The sequence below is a fragment of the Anas platyrhynchos genome, chromosome 15, assembly GCF_047663525.1.
Source record: "Anas platyrhynchos isolate ZD024472 breed Pekin duck chromosome 15, IASCAAS_PekinDuck_T2T, whole genome shotgun sequence".
Classification (NCBI taxonomy): domain Eukaryota; kingdom Metazoa; phylum Chordata; class Aves; order Anseriformes; family Anatidae; genus Anas; species Anas platyrhynchos.
The window spans coordinates 17,532,863-17,547,039 of NC_092601.1; the positions used below are offsets into that span (position 1 = coordinate 17,532,863).

The window sequence follows — 14,177 nt, forward strand, 5'->3', positions numbered from 1 at the left end:
TCCTGCGGTGTTAGATAATGAGGGTTGCTGGCGCTTTTCCCTGCAAACAGATGTTTTCCCTGACTAATCCAATGGCCACAGCTGGAAAACCCAACCCCTGGCTGGCAAGTGCATGAGGGCAAGTCGAGGGGTCCTGGCACAAGGCACAGCCCCGGCTCAGCCCAGCGGGGCCACGGACCCAAACCAGGGCTGAAATCCCCCTGCTGACATCTCTGTGAGCTGAGATATCAACCAGGGGAGTGGTTATGCCACCGCATGTCCTGCAGCCACCGCAGGGAGCCCACACTGGGGCTGCACACACAAAAAAAAAAAGGTTGGAAAAAAAAAATCATCACGGGGGGGCTGCTTCTGTTAACACCATTTTGTAAGAGGACTGAGCACCCACCCGGTGCAAGCTTGAGTTATCACAGGGCCTGAGTGGGATTGCAGCAGATAGCCACGCTGAGCTGCTTGGAAAAAAAAGAACGTTTGGAGATTTCAGCCCCTCGGCCCCCACTGCTGATGGCTGAGGTGCTGGTGGGAGGCAGTAAAATTTCTAATTAAGGCCCCGTAAGGAAGAGGCGATGGCCCCAGACATTAAAACAGCCATGTATTCAATGCTTAATTGGGAATGTTTAATGGATAAAGTCAATTTAATTATTCAACCTAAGAAAGCTTGTACAAATATCAGTCCTTATTAGTATTCATGCCACCTGTATGATCTCACAACATTGGCAGATTAAAGGTTGTATCTAATTGCGCTGAGGATGGATTCAGATTAGAGACTTTTTTTTTTTTTAAGATTTTTTTTTTTCTCCCCAGCCTAACAAAGACAATTTCACATTGATGCCATCTGCGATTCGACCTTGAAGCAGAGACCAGCTGAAGATGCTTTGAGGTGGTTTTCTCTGCCCCTTCCTCCACACGCTGCTGGCAATCCTCCTTTATCCCTGCTCTCCAGGGCTGCCTGCACAAGGCCAGGCTGATGTTCCTGCAGGCTCTGCTAAACTGGGGAGAGCTGGGGCAGCGTTGGGCTGAGAAATGCATGTGAATGAATCATTTAAAGTGCAAAACAGAAATAAATCTGGTGAAATGATTTGCGTTTGTCTGGTGCTTTCCACTTCCAACCTCGAGCGATGCCACCCTTGCAGGCAGCCTGGTGGAAATTGCTTAGCACGATAAGGGCTCAATCAGCAGGAAAATGAACACGGCTTAACAAAGTTTGGCTGTTTCTCCACGCCGTTGTTGATGGCCAGGTTGGGGGCCTAAAACCCAGCTCTCCTCCATGTAAGGTGTGGGTTTTAACAACTTGCTGCTTTATAAAGGAGCAGGTTCATAACACAACCCTGACCCCCAGCACTCACTGCGTATTTTGGGTGATTTCCATCGCTTTGTCCTGTTTCTCCAGCTGCAGCTGTGCTGGGTTTCTGGCTGCAGTGGAGCATGAGACACCCGTCGTGTCCCATCCTGATCCTACTCCTGGCCGGGTGGCGGGCAGAGGCAGTCACCTGCACAGCTTCTTTTTATTCCCTTCACATCTTTGCTAACATAAAACCAAGTAACCCCTGGGCTGCTGTTTGGCCTCCTGGAGGCTCACTTCATGTGCTCCAAGCTCTGCTTCCTGCTTCAAAATTAAGGCTTTGGTTCTGGGATCCTGATACCCTGAATATTCAGCCCTCTCCTATGGATGCCTGACACTGGCCCATGGCTCAGAGCCCCTTTGGACGCTGCCTTCCCAGCAAAGCTCAGTAACAACCGCAGCAATAATTACCTTTATGGTGTTTTTCAGGAATTCCCCACTATCCCACCGAGGCGGAATAATTACAATAATCCTAAATGACTTAATTGTGGCGGTGCAGGTGCTCGGAGGCAGCTGGCACCAAGCCACTCGACACAGAGAGGCTCTGGGGCAAGGACTCAGCGGGCAGCACCTCGGGGGCCAAACACGCAGCGTCCCCGAGCCCCCCAAGGGCAGGGGACATCTGGAGCCGGGGCTGTGGCAGCGGCGTCCCCGTGCCGCGGCACAAAGTCAGGCCACGCTTCCAGTTTATACAGTTTAATACATGTGAAACAAGATACATTTCCTTTTGAGTAATGGATGCATAAATAACAGAAGATATATGTGAATGCATAAATATGAGGCGGCATGGAACGAACCAAACAAAAACGGTTGTTTTTTAATTTTTTTTTTTTTTCCTGCGTGTCTTTTTTGCTGCTGTTGCCCGGCGCTCGGGTTGACGTCGGCTTTCCGTGGTGAAGCTGTCCCGCGGGGAGGGCCTGGATGAAGAGCGGGGAAGGGGCAGGGAACGGAGGCTAAAAACGAAAAATCAACCCCAAAACTGAAAAAGAAAATAATTAAAGTGGTGTTGACAGGTGCCTCGAATGCCTCGAGAGGCTTCTGGGTCTGCGACGGCAGCAGAGGGGCCTTTGGAGGGCAGCGCGTCCACGTGGGTGCGGGTGTGCGGAGGAAGACGAACAGAAAGAGTGCAAAGGGGAGGTTTCGGCTATCACCGAGCTCTCAGAGGCATTCTGCGACGAGAACAAATCATTAGCTTAAATGCTCACAAAGAACATCACCTAAGACAGCTCTTTATACCTTTACAGACTGTATCAATAATTTACTCTGAACTGCAGTAAACAAAATACATTTCTTAAATAACTTACTATTTATTTGATTTTCTATCTCTCTGTAAATTTAACTTTTTCTTTTTTTTTTTAGTCTTTTTTTTTTTTTGTAATGCAAGAAACCTTGTTTGTGCACGTTAGTTCAGATTATTGCGACATTTAACCTGAATATCCATTAAAAAAGGAAAAAAAAAAAAAAAAAGCAAAGGACAATTGTACAGACAAGAAGAATGAATAACTTATTATTGCACTGGCTACAATTCAGTAGTGATTTGTTTTTTTTTTTTTTCTGTAGTTAGGACAACCTCTAAAGTACAAAAGAAAAATGAGAGAGACGGCTAAAGCATCAGCTGTGAAAAGAAGCTGCTAGGATGATGGTGGAGGAAGAGAGGGAGGGGAGAGGGGAAAAAAAGGAGAGCAAAGAAAGAGGAGAAACATTTGGAAAACGCATGGCCGTAATAATTAGATCCACATAAAACCCAAGGAAACACCACCCAGTTGCGGAGTCACATGTAATGCAAAAAACAGTATCGTTTCTCTATAAAAATATGTGCATTATGAAGAGAGACTTTTCGTGGGTATATATTTTTTTTTGTCTTTTTCCTTGTTTTGTATCTCACAAATACATTATTTCTATTTATATAACTGCTGATATACAGACAATGTACAGCTCCCATCTCCTGGGCACTCCCACGTAATGTGACATCTCCAAAAGGTGCCTTTTTAAAAGTTGAGCGTCTTTTTTTTTTAAAAAAAAAAAAAAAAACAACGACAAAACAACAAAACCCAAAGAGAATCCCCCAACCGCCACCACCTCGCACCCGAATCAATGTGATCGAGGCCACGGAGGGCGGCGGGGGGACCGAAGCCACCCCCCGGCCAGCTCCACCTCCCCTTTAGAAAAGAAACCCCCCAAACCCCTCGCAAAGCTGCTCCCCCTGCCCCGAAACACCCGTCACCGTTTCGTCCAGCCGTTTGTTTGGTTTCTTTTTAATTTTTTTTTAACGTTTTTTTTTTTGTTTTGTTTTTTTTGCAAACCTCCACAGCGCTTAAGAACAAGTGACTGCGAGAAAGGAGAAAAAAAAAAAAAAAAAACGAGAGAAGAGCGGCCGCGCACCCGCCGCCGCTCAGTCCCTTCGGTTTCAAAACCCACATTGGTGTCAAGCCCTTGAGACCCCCCCCATTCCCCCCTCCCAGAAAGCTATACTGGCTCGTCGATGTCTTCTTCTGTTGCGACAGTCACGGGCCCCAAGTCCTGCTTGCGGAGGGGGCTCTTGGCGGGGCCGAGGAGCTCTTTGCTTTTCTCAGCGCTGCCCCACTGAGTTTTTAAGTGCTCCGCTTTTTTCAGTTCGGGGGCCGCGGGGTCCGGCCGGGAATCCGGCGTGGATTGCCCGCTGTCCAGGAGATCCGAGAGGCTGCTCAAGGAGCTGCCGTCCGACTGCTCGAAGGAGAAGTTGGGGATGGCCAGGTGCTCCCCGCGGCACGGGGGCTGGCCCCGGCGCTCCGTTTTGGAGGCCGCTTCCCCCCCGGGCTGGCTCTCCGCGAGCTCCAGGGACTCTCTGTAAGCCGGGAACTCGCAGGATGGGGTCCTTCGGCGCAGCATGCTGTTCTCGGAGGGTTTGGTGCGCGAGGCCGCCCCGCCGTCGTCCTCCATGGGAGGATCTATAGAAATGCAGGGCGGGCTCATCTTCTTCTTCCTCCGGGCTCCGTGGATGTACTCGGACTCCGGCTGGATGTGGGCAGGGGACCTCTGCTTCTCCTCGGCAGGGTCCTCAAAGCTACAGTCTCCGTCGCTGACGGAGGGGCAGATCTCGATGGAGTGCCGCCTTTGGTCGTCTGCCCAGCTGGGCTTGTTGAGGAAGCCCTTTGTGTCGATGCTGTAAAACTTCTTCAAGTCCTTCTCCTTGCCGCCTCCCCCGGAGAGGCTGCTTGTGCTGCAATTCTTGAGGGGCACCGGCGACGGGGCCGGGGAGATGAACGGCGAAGTCGAGCGGCTCCCGGCCTCCGAGTGCTCCCCCCAGTCTTTGGCTGAGCTGTTGATGTGGCGAACCTCCTCGTCGGCCAGGTCGGAGGGCTCCACGAGGCAGCCCTCGGGGCTGGGGGGGCTGTCAGAGGGGCTGCCCGGCCGGCTGGGGACCCCACGCTGGCCGCAGCCGTGCTTCCGAGCCAGCGTGCCGGGGTGCCGATGTGGGGAGGATGGAGGAGAACACGGAGGGGTGGCCGGCAGGGAGGAGGCCGTGGGGTGGAGAGGGCTGGGGGTGAAGGTGCTCTGGGGCTGCTTCGCTGATGGTAGGGTCTCTCCCGGCTCCGCTTGCAGGCTGTCCTTGGGATCCGGCGTCTGCACGTCCACGGAGTCCGTCCGAACGGCCTCCTGGAAGGGGAGGAGAGAGAGGTGGGGGCGAGAGCCTGGGGATCTGCTGGGCCGGTGGCACTTTTAGGGTGAAAGCTGGCCCATGGCAGAACGGTTGGCGGGTGTAATGATTCCCTCACCACCCTGTCTCCACCCTGCTGTGCCAGCCCATGCGAAGGGGCACGGTGTAGGGCTGACCCCTGGGCTTCTCACAGCCCTGGCAAAACTGAATTGTCCATCGACCCCCCCATGCTGCAGCAATGCCTTAGATTGGTGCATCCACAAAGGTGAAAGCAGGTCAGGAGAGCATTCCCCTGTGTGCCACTTGCTGAGACTGGAGCATAGTAAACCTTTATGGCAACAGAATCAGAAACATTTTGTCCTAAAAAGGGGAATTCTGCTCTCAACTCCAAAAAAACAAACCCAAGAGAGGACTGGAAAAGAAGAGAAGGGCTGAGGTGACCACAAGGGAGTTTGCCTCTGCAGGCTCTTGGCCTCTTACCTGCCTGCACAGCAGCTTGTTGAGAGTAGGAGATCGAGGAACGACGTGGGGGGGAAGGATCTTCCAGCGGTGCCGGCCGTCGTGGTTGGGAGAGCGCGCGGCCAGCTGGAGGGACTCCGTGGGGACTCTCAGAGAGGAGGAACACGCTCCCACCGGCTGGGAGCGGATGGAGGTGATGGACCCTAGGAAACAGAGAGGGAACAGTCACCACCACGGCCAGGGTAGGGGCTGAGAAGTTTGGAGGCTGGGTTGGTGCCCGCAGGCTGCAGTGTAAATGCTGGAGAGGAAAGAAAAAGCCTGTCGAGTCCAGCTGAGATCCCAAACCTCACCACAAGCCTCGGGCAGTGCCAGGATTAGAAACCAGGTGCCCTTTGTCCTGTCTCCTGCCCTAAATACCTGGCCACACCTCATCAGGAGACGAAAGAAGCCTCCTCTGCAATCCACCTGTATCGCATGTGGCTCTGCCCTCCCTGGGATATCACCCATTACAAACTTCATGCTCACAGCATCTGTTTTCTGTTCCAGGCAATGGAAATTTTCTCTCTCAGCGGCCGTGACGCTCAGGATGGGTGGCAGCCACCAGCCCCACACAGCAGCAAGTGAAGGGCAGGACCAGGGTTGCATTGGAAGCCTGGCCATTGCTGCTTTCCCTGCAGCACTGCCTCAGGGGGGTTTATAAAAGGACTTGGAGAAGGTGGCTGAGGGCAAATTTGGTGGCTGGGCTGTTTTTTCCTGAGTCCACCTTCAGGGCTCACAGCCCTGTGCTGCTTTGCCAGGGGGAGGCGAGAGCAGCGCTGTGCCACTGCCTCGGAGCCTCCGGAGCTCGCCTCGCCTTGTGCAGCCACTTCGCCAGGAGGAGACACTGCTGGCACGCACAGGGCAGTTTTTCCATTTCCTACAACGCAAATCCTGCCCCCGATATCCATCCACGAGGCAGCCCCTGGCTGATCCACAGCACAGAGGCAGCTTCAAGTGCTTGGAGAGTCCCTGAGCTCATGCATCAGGCAGGGAGCGCGCTCTTCCTGAAGGCTCCCAGTCCCCTGGCTGAGTCTAAAGGCAATCCTTCCTCCCCAGCCCCTCTGTGGTGCTGCTTTACTGCATTTCTGTGTTGTTTGAAAGATCTTTTGCTTTTTTTTAATTTTTTTTTTCGGCTGCAGGATTTATTGTCCTCATTAGCTTGAAACCCAACGTCTGTTTCTACATTGCTGCTCCATGTTAAAAACACAGCTATCCATCACTTCAAGAGATCTCGCCCAGAGGTCAGGGAACTTGAACCTATGACAAAAGCCATCCAGACAGTTTGCAGTTTCATTTCAGAAAGAGATTTGTTGTTGGGCGAACGAAAACTTCGCGTTTAATCATTTTTCTTTTGGAGGTTTTCCCCAGAAAGCCACGGAAGCGGCAGAGCAGTGAGGTTCCCACCCCACAACCTGCCCCACTTCTCCCTCTTTTGTTTTTGGGCTCTCCTACAGGCAGAGTTTCAGGCTGAGTCTGTGCTATTCATTGTGATAATCCAGGCTTTACGAAATGTTTTTTATGGTGCAGAAAAATGTTGTCATAAAATCTTTTACAAACACAGTCATAAAATCAAAACCTTACGCTTTCCTCCCCATCCGTAGCTGGAATTTCCTTCTGTTGGAAACTTTCCATCTAGCTGTCCTATAGGAAACCAAAAAACCCTCTTAACTGCATGGTCAGGAACCCTGAAGGGAGCCAAATCTCACTGGATTTGTATATTTTTCTCTTGTTTTTCTAACAAATCAGGAAACTGCGTCTAAGACCAAAATAATACAAGACCTGGTCATCTCACATTTTTAGTGTGTAGACACGAAAATGTTGGGAGAAGAGCAGACATCCTTAACTGACATTGAAAAGTTGATGACAGCACAAATGCTAATGCAAATCTGTGTGTGTAACTTATGGGACTGTCACAAATCGGAGTTTGGTCAGCTCAGGAGCAGCACAGCTCTGGGTGATGCTCTTTGGATGCATCCACCAGCTCAGAGGGAAGGTAAGCACCTGTCATATCCATTACTCGAGTGTTACTGGAGAGAAATTTGGGAAAGATGAAAAATCCTTGGCCAGTTCTACCCACCTCTGCCAACATCACAGCAGTTTTATAATAGCATAAATCCTGATTTACACCCACTACAGAGATGAAAATCATCCCCAGTAGTCCAGCCATGAAACTCAACCTCTGTTTTCTTTGCTTAGCAAAGAATTTGCAGGTGAAATAATAATAAATACTGAGCAGAGAACATTAACGGGTATCCAGACAGCTTAAGCAAATAGAGAGTTACTTCACCCAAGGAAATCAGAGCAGATCTTGCCAGCCCCACCAGGGTCTGCAAACCCACCACTCCTCTGCCCAAGCAGTTCTTGCATTTCAAACAGCGTTGCATCAAAGGAAACCATACTGGTAAGTTCTTGGGAGCCACTCAAGAAGCACATGTGCTTTTAGGGAGGCAGGTATTTTCTTTCTTATTGATTTCCCCTTCAAACCAATTTGCGCAACAAAGGAGAAAGAAAGGCATTTTAGGGGAAATGTATTTGGATGCAGTTGGGTAAATGTATACTCCAAGGCTCTGTGTAGCTCGTGATTCCCTGGCTGCGGGGTCTCTCCACAAGATTCATTATAAGGCCAGGCTACAGAGGCACTGGAGAGTGCTTTCTAATCTTTATGCTCCCAAAGAAACTCCTCCATCTGTGAACTCAATGTACTGTGCTAAAACGATAGTGCTCTGAGACTGGAGACTGCCTGAAACAAGAGCTGTACAGGAGCTCTGTCAGGAAGCAACGCCGACGCCAGCTTTTATTCATGTTGACTTTATTGATTTGTATTCCTGATGTCAGGGCCGATCATTTCAGAAGAAATGTGCAGCTAATACCCTTTTCCTTGGCTACCCGTCTGTGCTCCGTGCCTCTCGCACTGCTCGGGAGCCCCACTTCTCCCCAGTCAAACACCCAAACCGCCCACTTGCTCCTGACAAAACGCAGTGACGTGATGAAAACACAACACTGCAGCCCGTGGGATGGTATCAAACCAAACAAAACCAGCCCTGGCTCAACCCACACGCGGCGCTGGCTGCGTATTCCCCATCTAACCACACGTGTGCAGGCAGGAGTTACTGTGCTGGGTTTTGGCTGGCTGTGCGAGGAGGAAGGGAAATCTCCACGAGTGGTAGGTACCTCGCTGGGATTTGCAGGGATACGTCTCCATCTCCACCTCGTGGAGGGGGAAGGGGGTTTTGGCTGGCATGACGGGCCGGAACATGTAGCTGTCGTTGGGCAAGGAGTGCATGCGGGACACGGAGATCTTGCGCACCGTCAGGAGGTTTTGAGAGTCCTGTGGCCGCAGACTGGCCGTGCCAACCTGCAAAGCAAGGAGACAGGGAAAGGGGTCACTCAGCATCTCGGTGAATTTACAGTGATCTCCTTCACGTCTGTTTTTTTTTTGTTTTAAAACCCGGGCAGATGTTCCTCTTGGCATCTTACAGGGAATCAGCAGCCCTGGTGACTGCAACAGAACACCAAAGCCGCAGAAAGAGCTCAAATTGCGGCTCGAGTAAAACGAGGCATCAATGAGCCACCGCTAAGCTGATTCTTGGACACAGCAGCTAAGGAGTAAGGTCCAGGAAAATGGGGCCCACCCTCCGAACACAGGAGAAAGCCAGCATTTCTCACACTGTTCTGATTTTCCCTGGGATGCTTTCAGCCCAGCCTGGGTGGTGATGGGACAGACGGACAAAATCAGACAGTCCCTGGCCACGTGGACCTAGGGTACCAACAGCTTCTGGAAATTCATGGATTGTGCCCCCAAACACACACACACACACAGAGGCAGACGTTTAAACACACACCCACGTTAAGACCACTGCAGACCCTGGGCCTCTCCCTTACAGCATGGGGCCTGTTGGGCACCGCTGGCCCCGACGGGTGGCAGCCCCACCACAGGGGGCAGAGGGAAGGAGAGGACATCGTGGTGTGGCACTGCCTGGGTGTGGAGCCTGTTCTGGGGAAGAGAAAAGGGATTTTTCTGTGTTTGTATGGCCTCTCTGTCAAACAGGGCTCTGGTTGGAAGTGCCCAGACAGAGCATCTCCCATCACGACCCTTAAACCTGAGCCCTCACTGCTTCTCTGGGGCTCTCTTCACTTCATCTACCTTACAGTGAATTCATCCCAGGGTTTCAGGAAGCTTTATGTCCCCAACAATGTCCCCGTGGTGCTGATGGAGCAGCGGTGAGAGGTGATGCTGTGACCAGGCCAACCAGGCAGCGGGACCCCTCCACCTGCAGCCTGGCTCCTGGCCCCAAGGTTTTGCTCCTCAACACCTTCCCCTTACAATTTAGCACATTATCTAAGGTACAACTAATTGCTCTGGTTTGCCTTTAACGTCAGTCTCACAGTGACTGATTGAAAGCATTTTCCCAGCTGCATGTCTTAAATTAAACGTATTTTGCTTCGCTCCACTGGCCTGTTTTCCCTCTGTGCTAGCAAAAGCCGGGCCCGAGATCCCTTGCTGGATAATTTGGAAGTCACCAAGGATCTGTTTGAAACTGTTTTTTCCATACGTTCCTTGCTCATGAATTTCTTTCCTCGGATCCAACAGAGATGCATCCCGAGATGAATTACTCCACGCTTTTACCCTCTTGAACTTGGCTGAGAAGCCGAGGGGAGCAGCGGAGGGTATTTACAGGTAGCTGGCATCCCGAGCATCCCTCGGGGTCTACCCAGGCCTCTCTCCTGCTATATTGATGCAGCGGCAAGGCGGCTGTGCCAGTTGGCCTTTGGCCATTGCAGCTAATGAGCTACCAGCATCCCGGCACCTGGAGCAGAAGGTGGGCAGGCAGTTGTTGAAATCCCATGCCACACGGAGAACAAAAGGCCTCACCCCGCTGTCTCAGCAGACTAACAGAAGGATCAAGATATTTTTTTATTAAATCCCCGTTCGTCGCTGAGGGATCTCGTATCAGTCTGCTCCGGCTGGGACAAATGGACAGAAATCCCCTCTTGACACAAACAACGGTGATTTTGAAAGTTTCAGCTATTGAGACCCAATTGACTGAGGGACTTGGGTAAGTTCCAGATGGCTCAACGCCACCGTAAGAAGTACTTGAAATATGAAACGTGTGCAAGGAGTTTGCTGGCTCACACCTGGAGAGGTGCTCCTGACAGCTAGGAAGGCTTGGAGACACAACACCGTGCTGCTCCTCCTCTGTGCTGGGAAATGCACTCAGGGAACCAGACCCCAGGCCCTGGAAATCAGTGAAATCCTTCTAAACCCATGAAAAACCTAAACCAGCACTGCCAAGGCTGGACGTGGTGACCACTGCCTGCACCAAAGCTCTCCGACAGCCATAAAACGACCCCAGAGGGCTTTGGGGATGCAGCTCAGAGGCTCAGTGAAGCATCGTTAATGAGTGAGCACAGCTCCCTCCTCTTGTGTCTGGGAACTGGTAACCTGCTGGAGCTCTGATTTTGTTCTTGTGCAAAGGGAGCTCGAGAAGAAACAATCCTGCAAATAACTCCCCAGGACATTTCCCTTCTTGGGTGATTAAACCAAGCCTAAAGCAGATTCATTCTGGGTGGCTGCTGCAAGTTGTCTGATGGCAGAGGATGTGCTCCCCTGTGCAGCACGCACAGCTTCGTGGCACTGCACCTCCTCTCCTGGGCTCATTTGTGCCAAACGCCTGCAGCCCACCCAGCAGCACATTGATTTAGGAGGGCACATTCCAGGTTTGGGCCCAAGAGCTCCTGCCAGCTGAGATCTGGGGCAGGGTCACTCCTGTGGGCACATCTGGTTTTGTGTGGTTTCAGTAGGAGCAAGGTGGAAGAAGGAGTCTCTAGGAGGCAGGATGAGTGAAGGAAGAGATGGAAAGATGTTCACCAGCTTGCACCATCATGCTTCTAACTGGGGACTGAATTTCAGGGCAGATGACGTGCAGCAGAGCATAGAGCATCTCCCGAATCCACAGCTCTGGTGCTTGCTGAATGCCCAACAGGTAAACGTGCTGATCTATGCACGCCTTTCTGTTTTCTCAATACTAGATCATGAACAAGGCCTTACAGTAACAGTAAGAAAACCAAGCTGGGCCATGTTCTCTCCATAAACCAAGAAAAGAATCTGCCTGTCTCCAGCTCTCGATATACGATTCGAAGACAGACAGCTTACACATCACATTGTACATTAAATATGAGACTCCTTTTTGGCTAAAAAGAATATTTCTCTTGTGTTCCAGACAAGACTGCAGGCAAAGTCGGCTGGGACATGTTCCCTGCCCAGCTCCTGCACAGGCAGAGGCAGTACGGAGGACAGAGGATGGAAACGACTGTGGCTGTGAAGCGACAGGCTTAGGACGACCCGGACACCACCGCCAGCTGCACAGCACTAAAGCACAATGCCACAACGCAGAAGCAACGGCACGGCGTCATTCACCTCAGCCTCGTGGCCTGGGGGGTGGTGGGAAGGAGTCAGGACATGGTGGGAAACAGAGCAGGAGGACGGGATTTCCATCACGGGAGTCTCTGCCCCCTCCAGCGTGTCTGGGATGGCTAAAGAGACATTCTCACAGCTCAGCGCTTCCTTAAAATCAGGGAGATAAAAAGCATCAGTAGCAGAGCAAGGTGGTTTTAGTGCTCCACACAGACCAGGGCAATATAGAGCATCCTGTAACGCCTTCCTGGGTGCCTGTGCCAACATCAGAGGCAGGATTTGTTGCACGGAGCCCTGTGTATTGAAGCCCCTCAGTGCTGGCAGGTTTCTAGGGCTAAGAAGAGGCTCTGCACATGAAGTGAGCAACCTCCTGAGGAACCTGTGGCTCCTGATCTGCTCAGGAGGTACTCATGGATCAGGAAAACTCAAGGAGAGAGAGCTCAGTTTGCAATCAGAGCCTGTGTAAAAGGATGTGCCCTCTCATCCCCAGCTGAAAAAAGCAACCTGGGTGTTTATGGTGCTCTTTCCTGCAGAAATCTCTATTAGAAGCTCTATTTAAATAGTGAATTCCCCATCGCTATGTAACCAAATTCCTTTTTACTTGATTTAATAGAGTCTGATGGATTTCACAAAAATCTAATTTAATGTAATTTAATCGGAACCCCTCTCATTGATTTTGCAGTAGATTTATTTGCAATCAGAGTGACAAAGGAACTCCATCTTCACTCTTAATCATACTCTGCTGACATGGGATGAGACAATTATCTCATGCCCTTCCGTTATTTCCCCCTACTTCTGATTGCCCTCATTTTCTAGAGGACTAGTAAAACCCAGAGAGCAGGTAGCATCTGGAAAATCAGCCCCAGAAGCACCACTTTCTTGACAGGGGACCTTGACAATTCCCAGGGCCATGCCCTGAGCAGAGTGTGAGCCAGCAGAGAGCTGCATGTTTACAGACAAGCCCTTCTGAGCTGCATGCTACAATTTGCTTGAGGCTTCTCTGGAAATCCCCAAATGGGGCTAAAAAGAACCTGAGCAGGATTTCTGTGTCTGTGTGAAGGGAATTTGTGCCATCCCTTTCTTATGTGTCAGGGTTGTCAGGGCCAGAGAGCCCAGGGCTTTAGGAGATTGCTCCCTGGTGCTGCTGCTTATGCTAAAATGACAAGGACCAACGTGCTGCCTGGGGAACAGGACAGGGACATGTGGCTCTATGCTTCTGAACTTAAAATTCATGATCTTTGACCTTCAACTCTTCCCTACAACAACAATCAGGACAGTGTTAGCCCTGGAGTATGTTTCTAGTGGCCTTCCTCCTCAGGGATCCCTTCTGAGATGACTCAAGGTGTGGAGGTGGTGGTGACATCTCTGCTGGAGGGGGGTGCAGGAAAGCTGCCTTCCTCCCACTCTGCCTCATCTCCTGCCTGCTTGGCTCGGTGTCACTCGGGATCAAACAGCAGTGGCTGGCAGGAATTGTCCCCTCCCTACCCCGAGCACAGGAATAGCAGACACCTCGTGCGAACCATTACCAGGGTTTGGTGCTTCGCCTGCACTGCTGACTCCGACTTCACAGCCTCCTGACTTCTGTAGGGTGCCCTGCTGTCCGGGGCCACCCCTCCTCCCCTGCTCCCAGTGGTGGCCGAGGTGGTTGCTCCTCTGGACATCTCCAGCTCGATCTCTGCATCCATCTCAGCATCCTCCTTGGCCTCCTTGTTGCTCTCCTCCAGGTGCTTCATCAGCACTGCCACCACCACGTTGACCAGGACGAACTGTGCGATGAGGACGAAGGTGACGAAGTAGACGGGAGAGATGACGGGCAGGTAGCTGAGGCAGTGCTTGTCTTCCCGAGTGCACTCCCGGAGGGTATCCTGCAACAGGGAGCCAGCGGTGAGGGATTAATGAAGTCTGGGACTCCAAATACAGAAACAACCAAAGACGACCAGAAAAAACATATAATTACATAACCCAGACACAATGGCTTGCGTGTACAATCTAAATGAACGGAAGGAGACATGGACACCATGAATTACAGCATCTACAAAGAGGAGGATCATGTTATGTCCCAAAGGCACAGGGCAGAGTCCATGGTTACTTCTCCCAGCTACAAGAACAGGCACAATTTGCCTGAAGTATAATCAATCTTAAAAAAATGAAGTTTCAGGTTGAGCAAGACTTAGGCCAAATTATTCTTTGAAAATATTTGACTTTTAAATGGAAAAGTTTAATTTTTATGTTTTAAAAGGAAGTTGTTTTTTTTTTTTTCCCCCCACAAGAGGTGCCTCAGTTTGTTT

At 51.1% G+C, this 14,177-nt stretch overlaps 1 protein-coding gene across 4 annotated transcripts in view; it reads right to left on the bottom strand.

Annotated features, from left to right (window-relative positions):
* Positions 1-2,679: 2,679 nt before the first annotated feature.
* The window catches only part of CACNA1H (calcium voltage-gated channel subunit alpha1 H), a 220,693-nt gene continuing 209,195 nt past the window's right edge, over positions 2,680-14,177 (bottom strand). For 3 of the 4 annotated variants that reach the window (XM_038186945.2, XM_038186943.2, XM_038186948.2), the window contains 5 exons: positions 13,416-13,754; positions 11,893-12,039; positions 8,646-8,829; positions 5,457-5,638; positions 2,680-4,975 (listed from right to left, as the gene is read on the bottom strand). In XM_038186945.2, coding sequence (XP_038042873.2) covers positions 3,806-4,975; positions 5,457-5,638; positions 8,646-8,829; positions 11,893-12,039; positions 13,416-13,754 — 2,022 coding nt within the window. In that variant the 3' untranslated portion in view covers positions 2,680-3,805. The remainder of the gene's footprint in view (positions 4,976-5,456; positions 5,639-8,645; positions 8,830-11,892; positions 12,040-13,415; positions 13,755-14,177) is intronic. The other variant, XM_038186946.2, reaches the window with a different exon arrangement.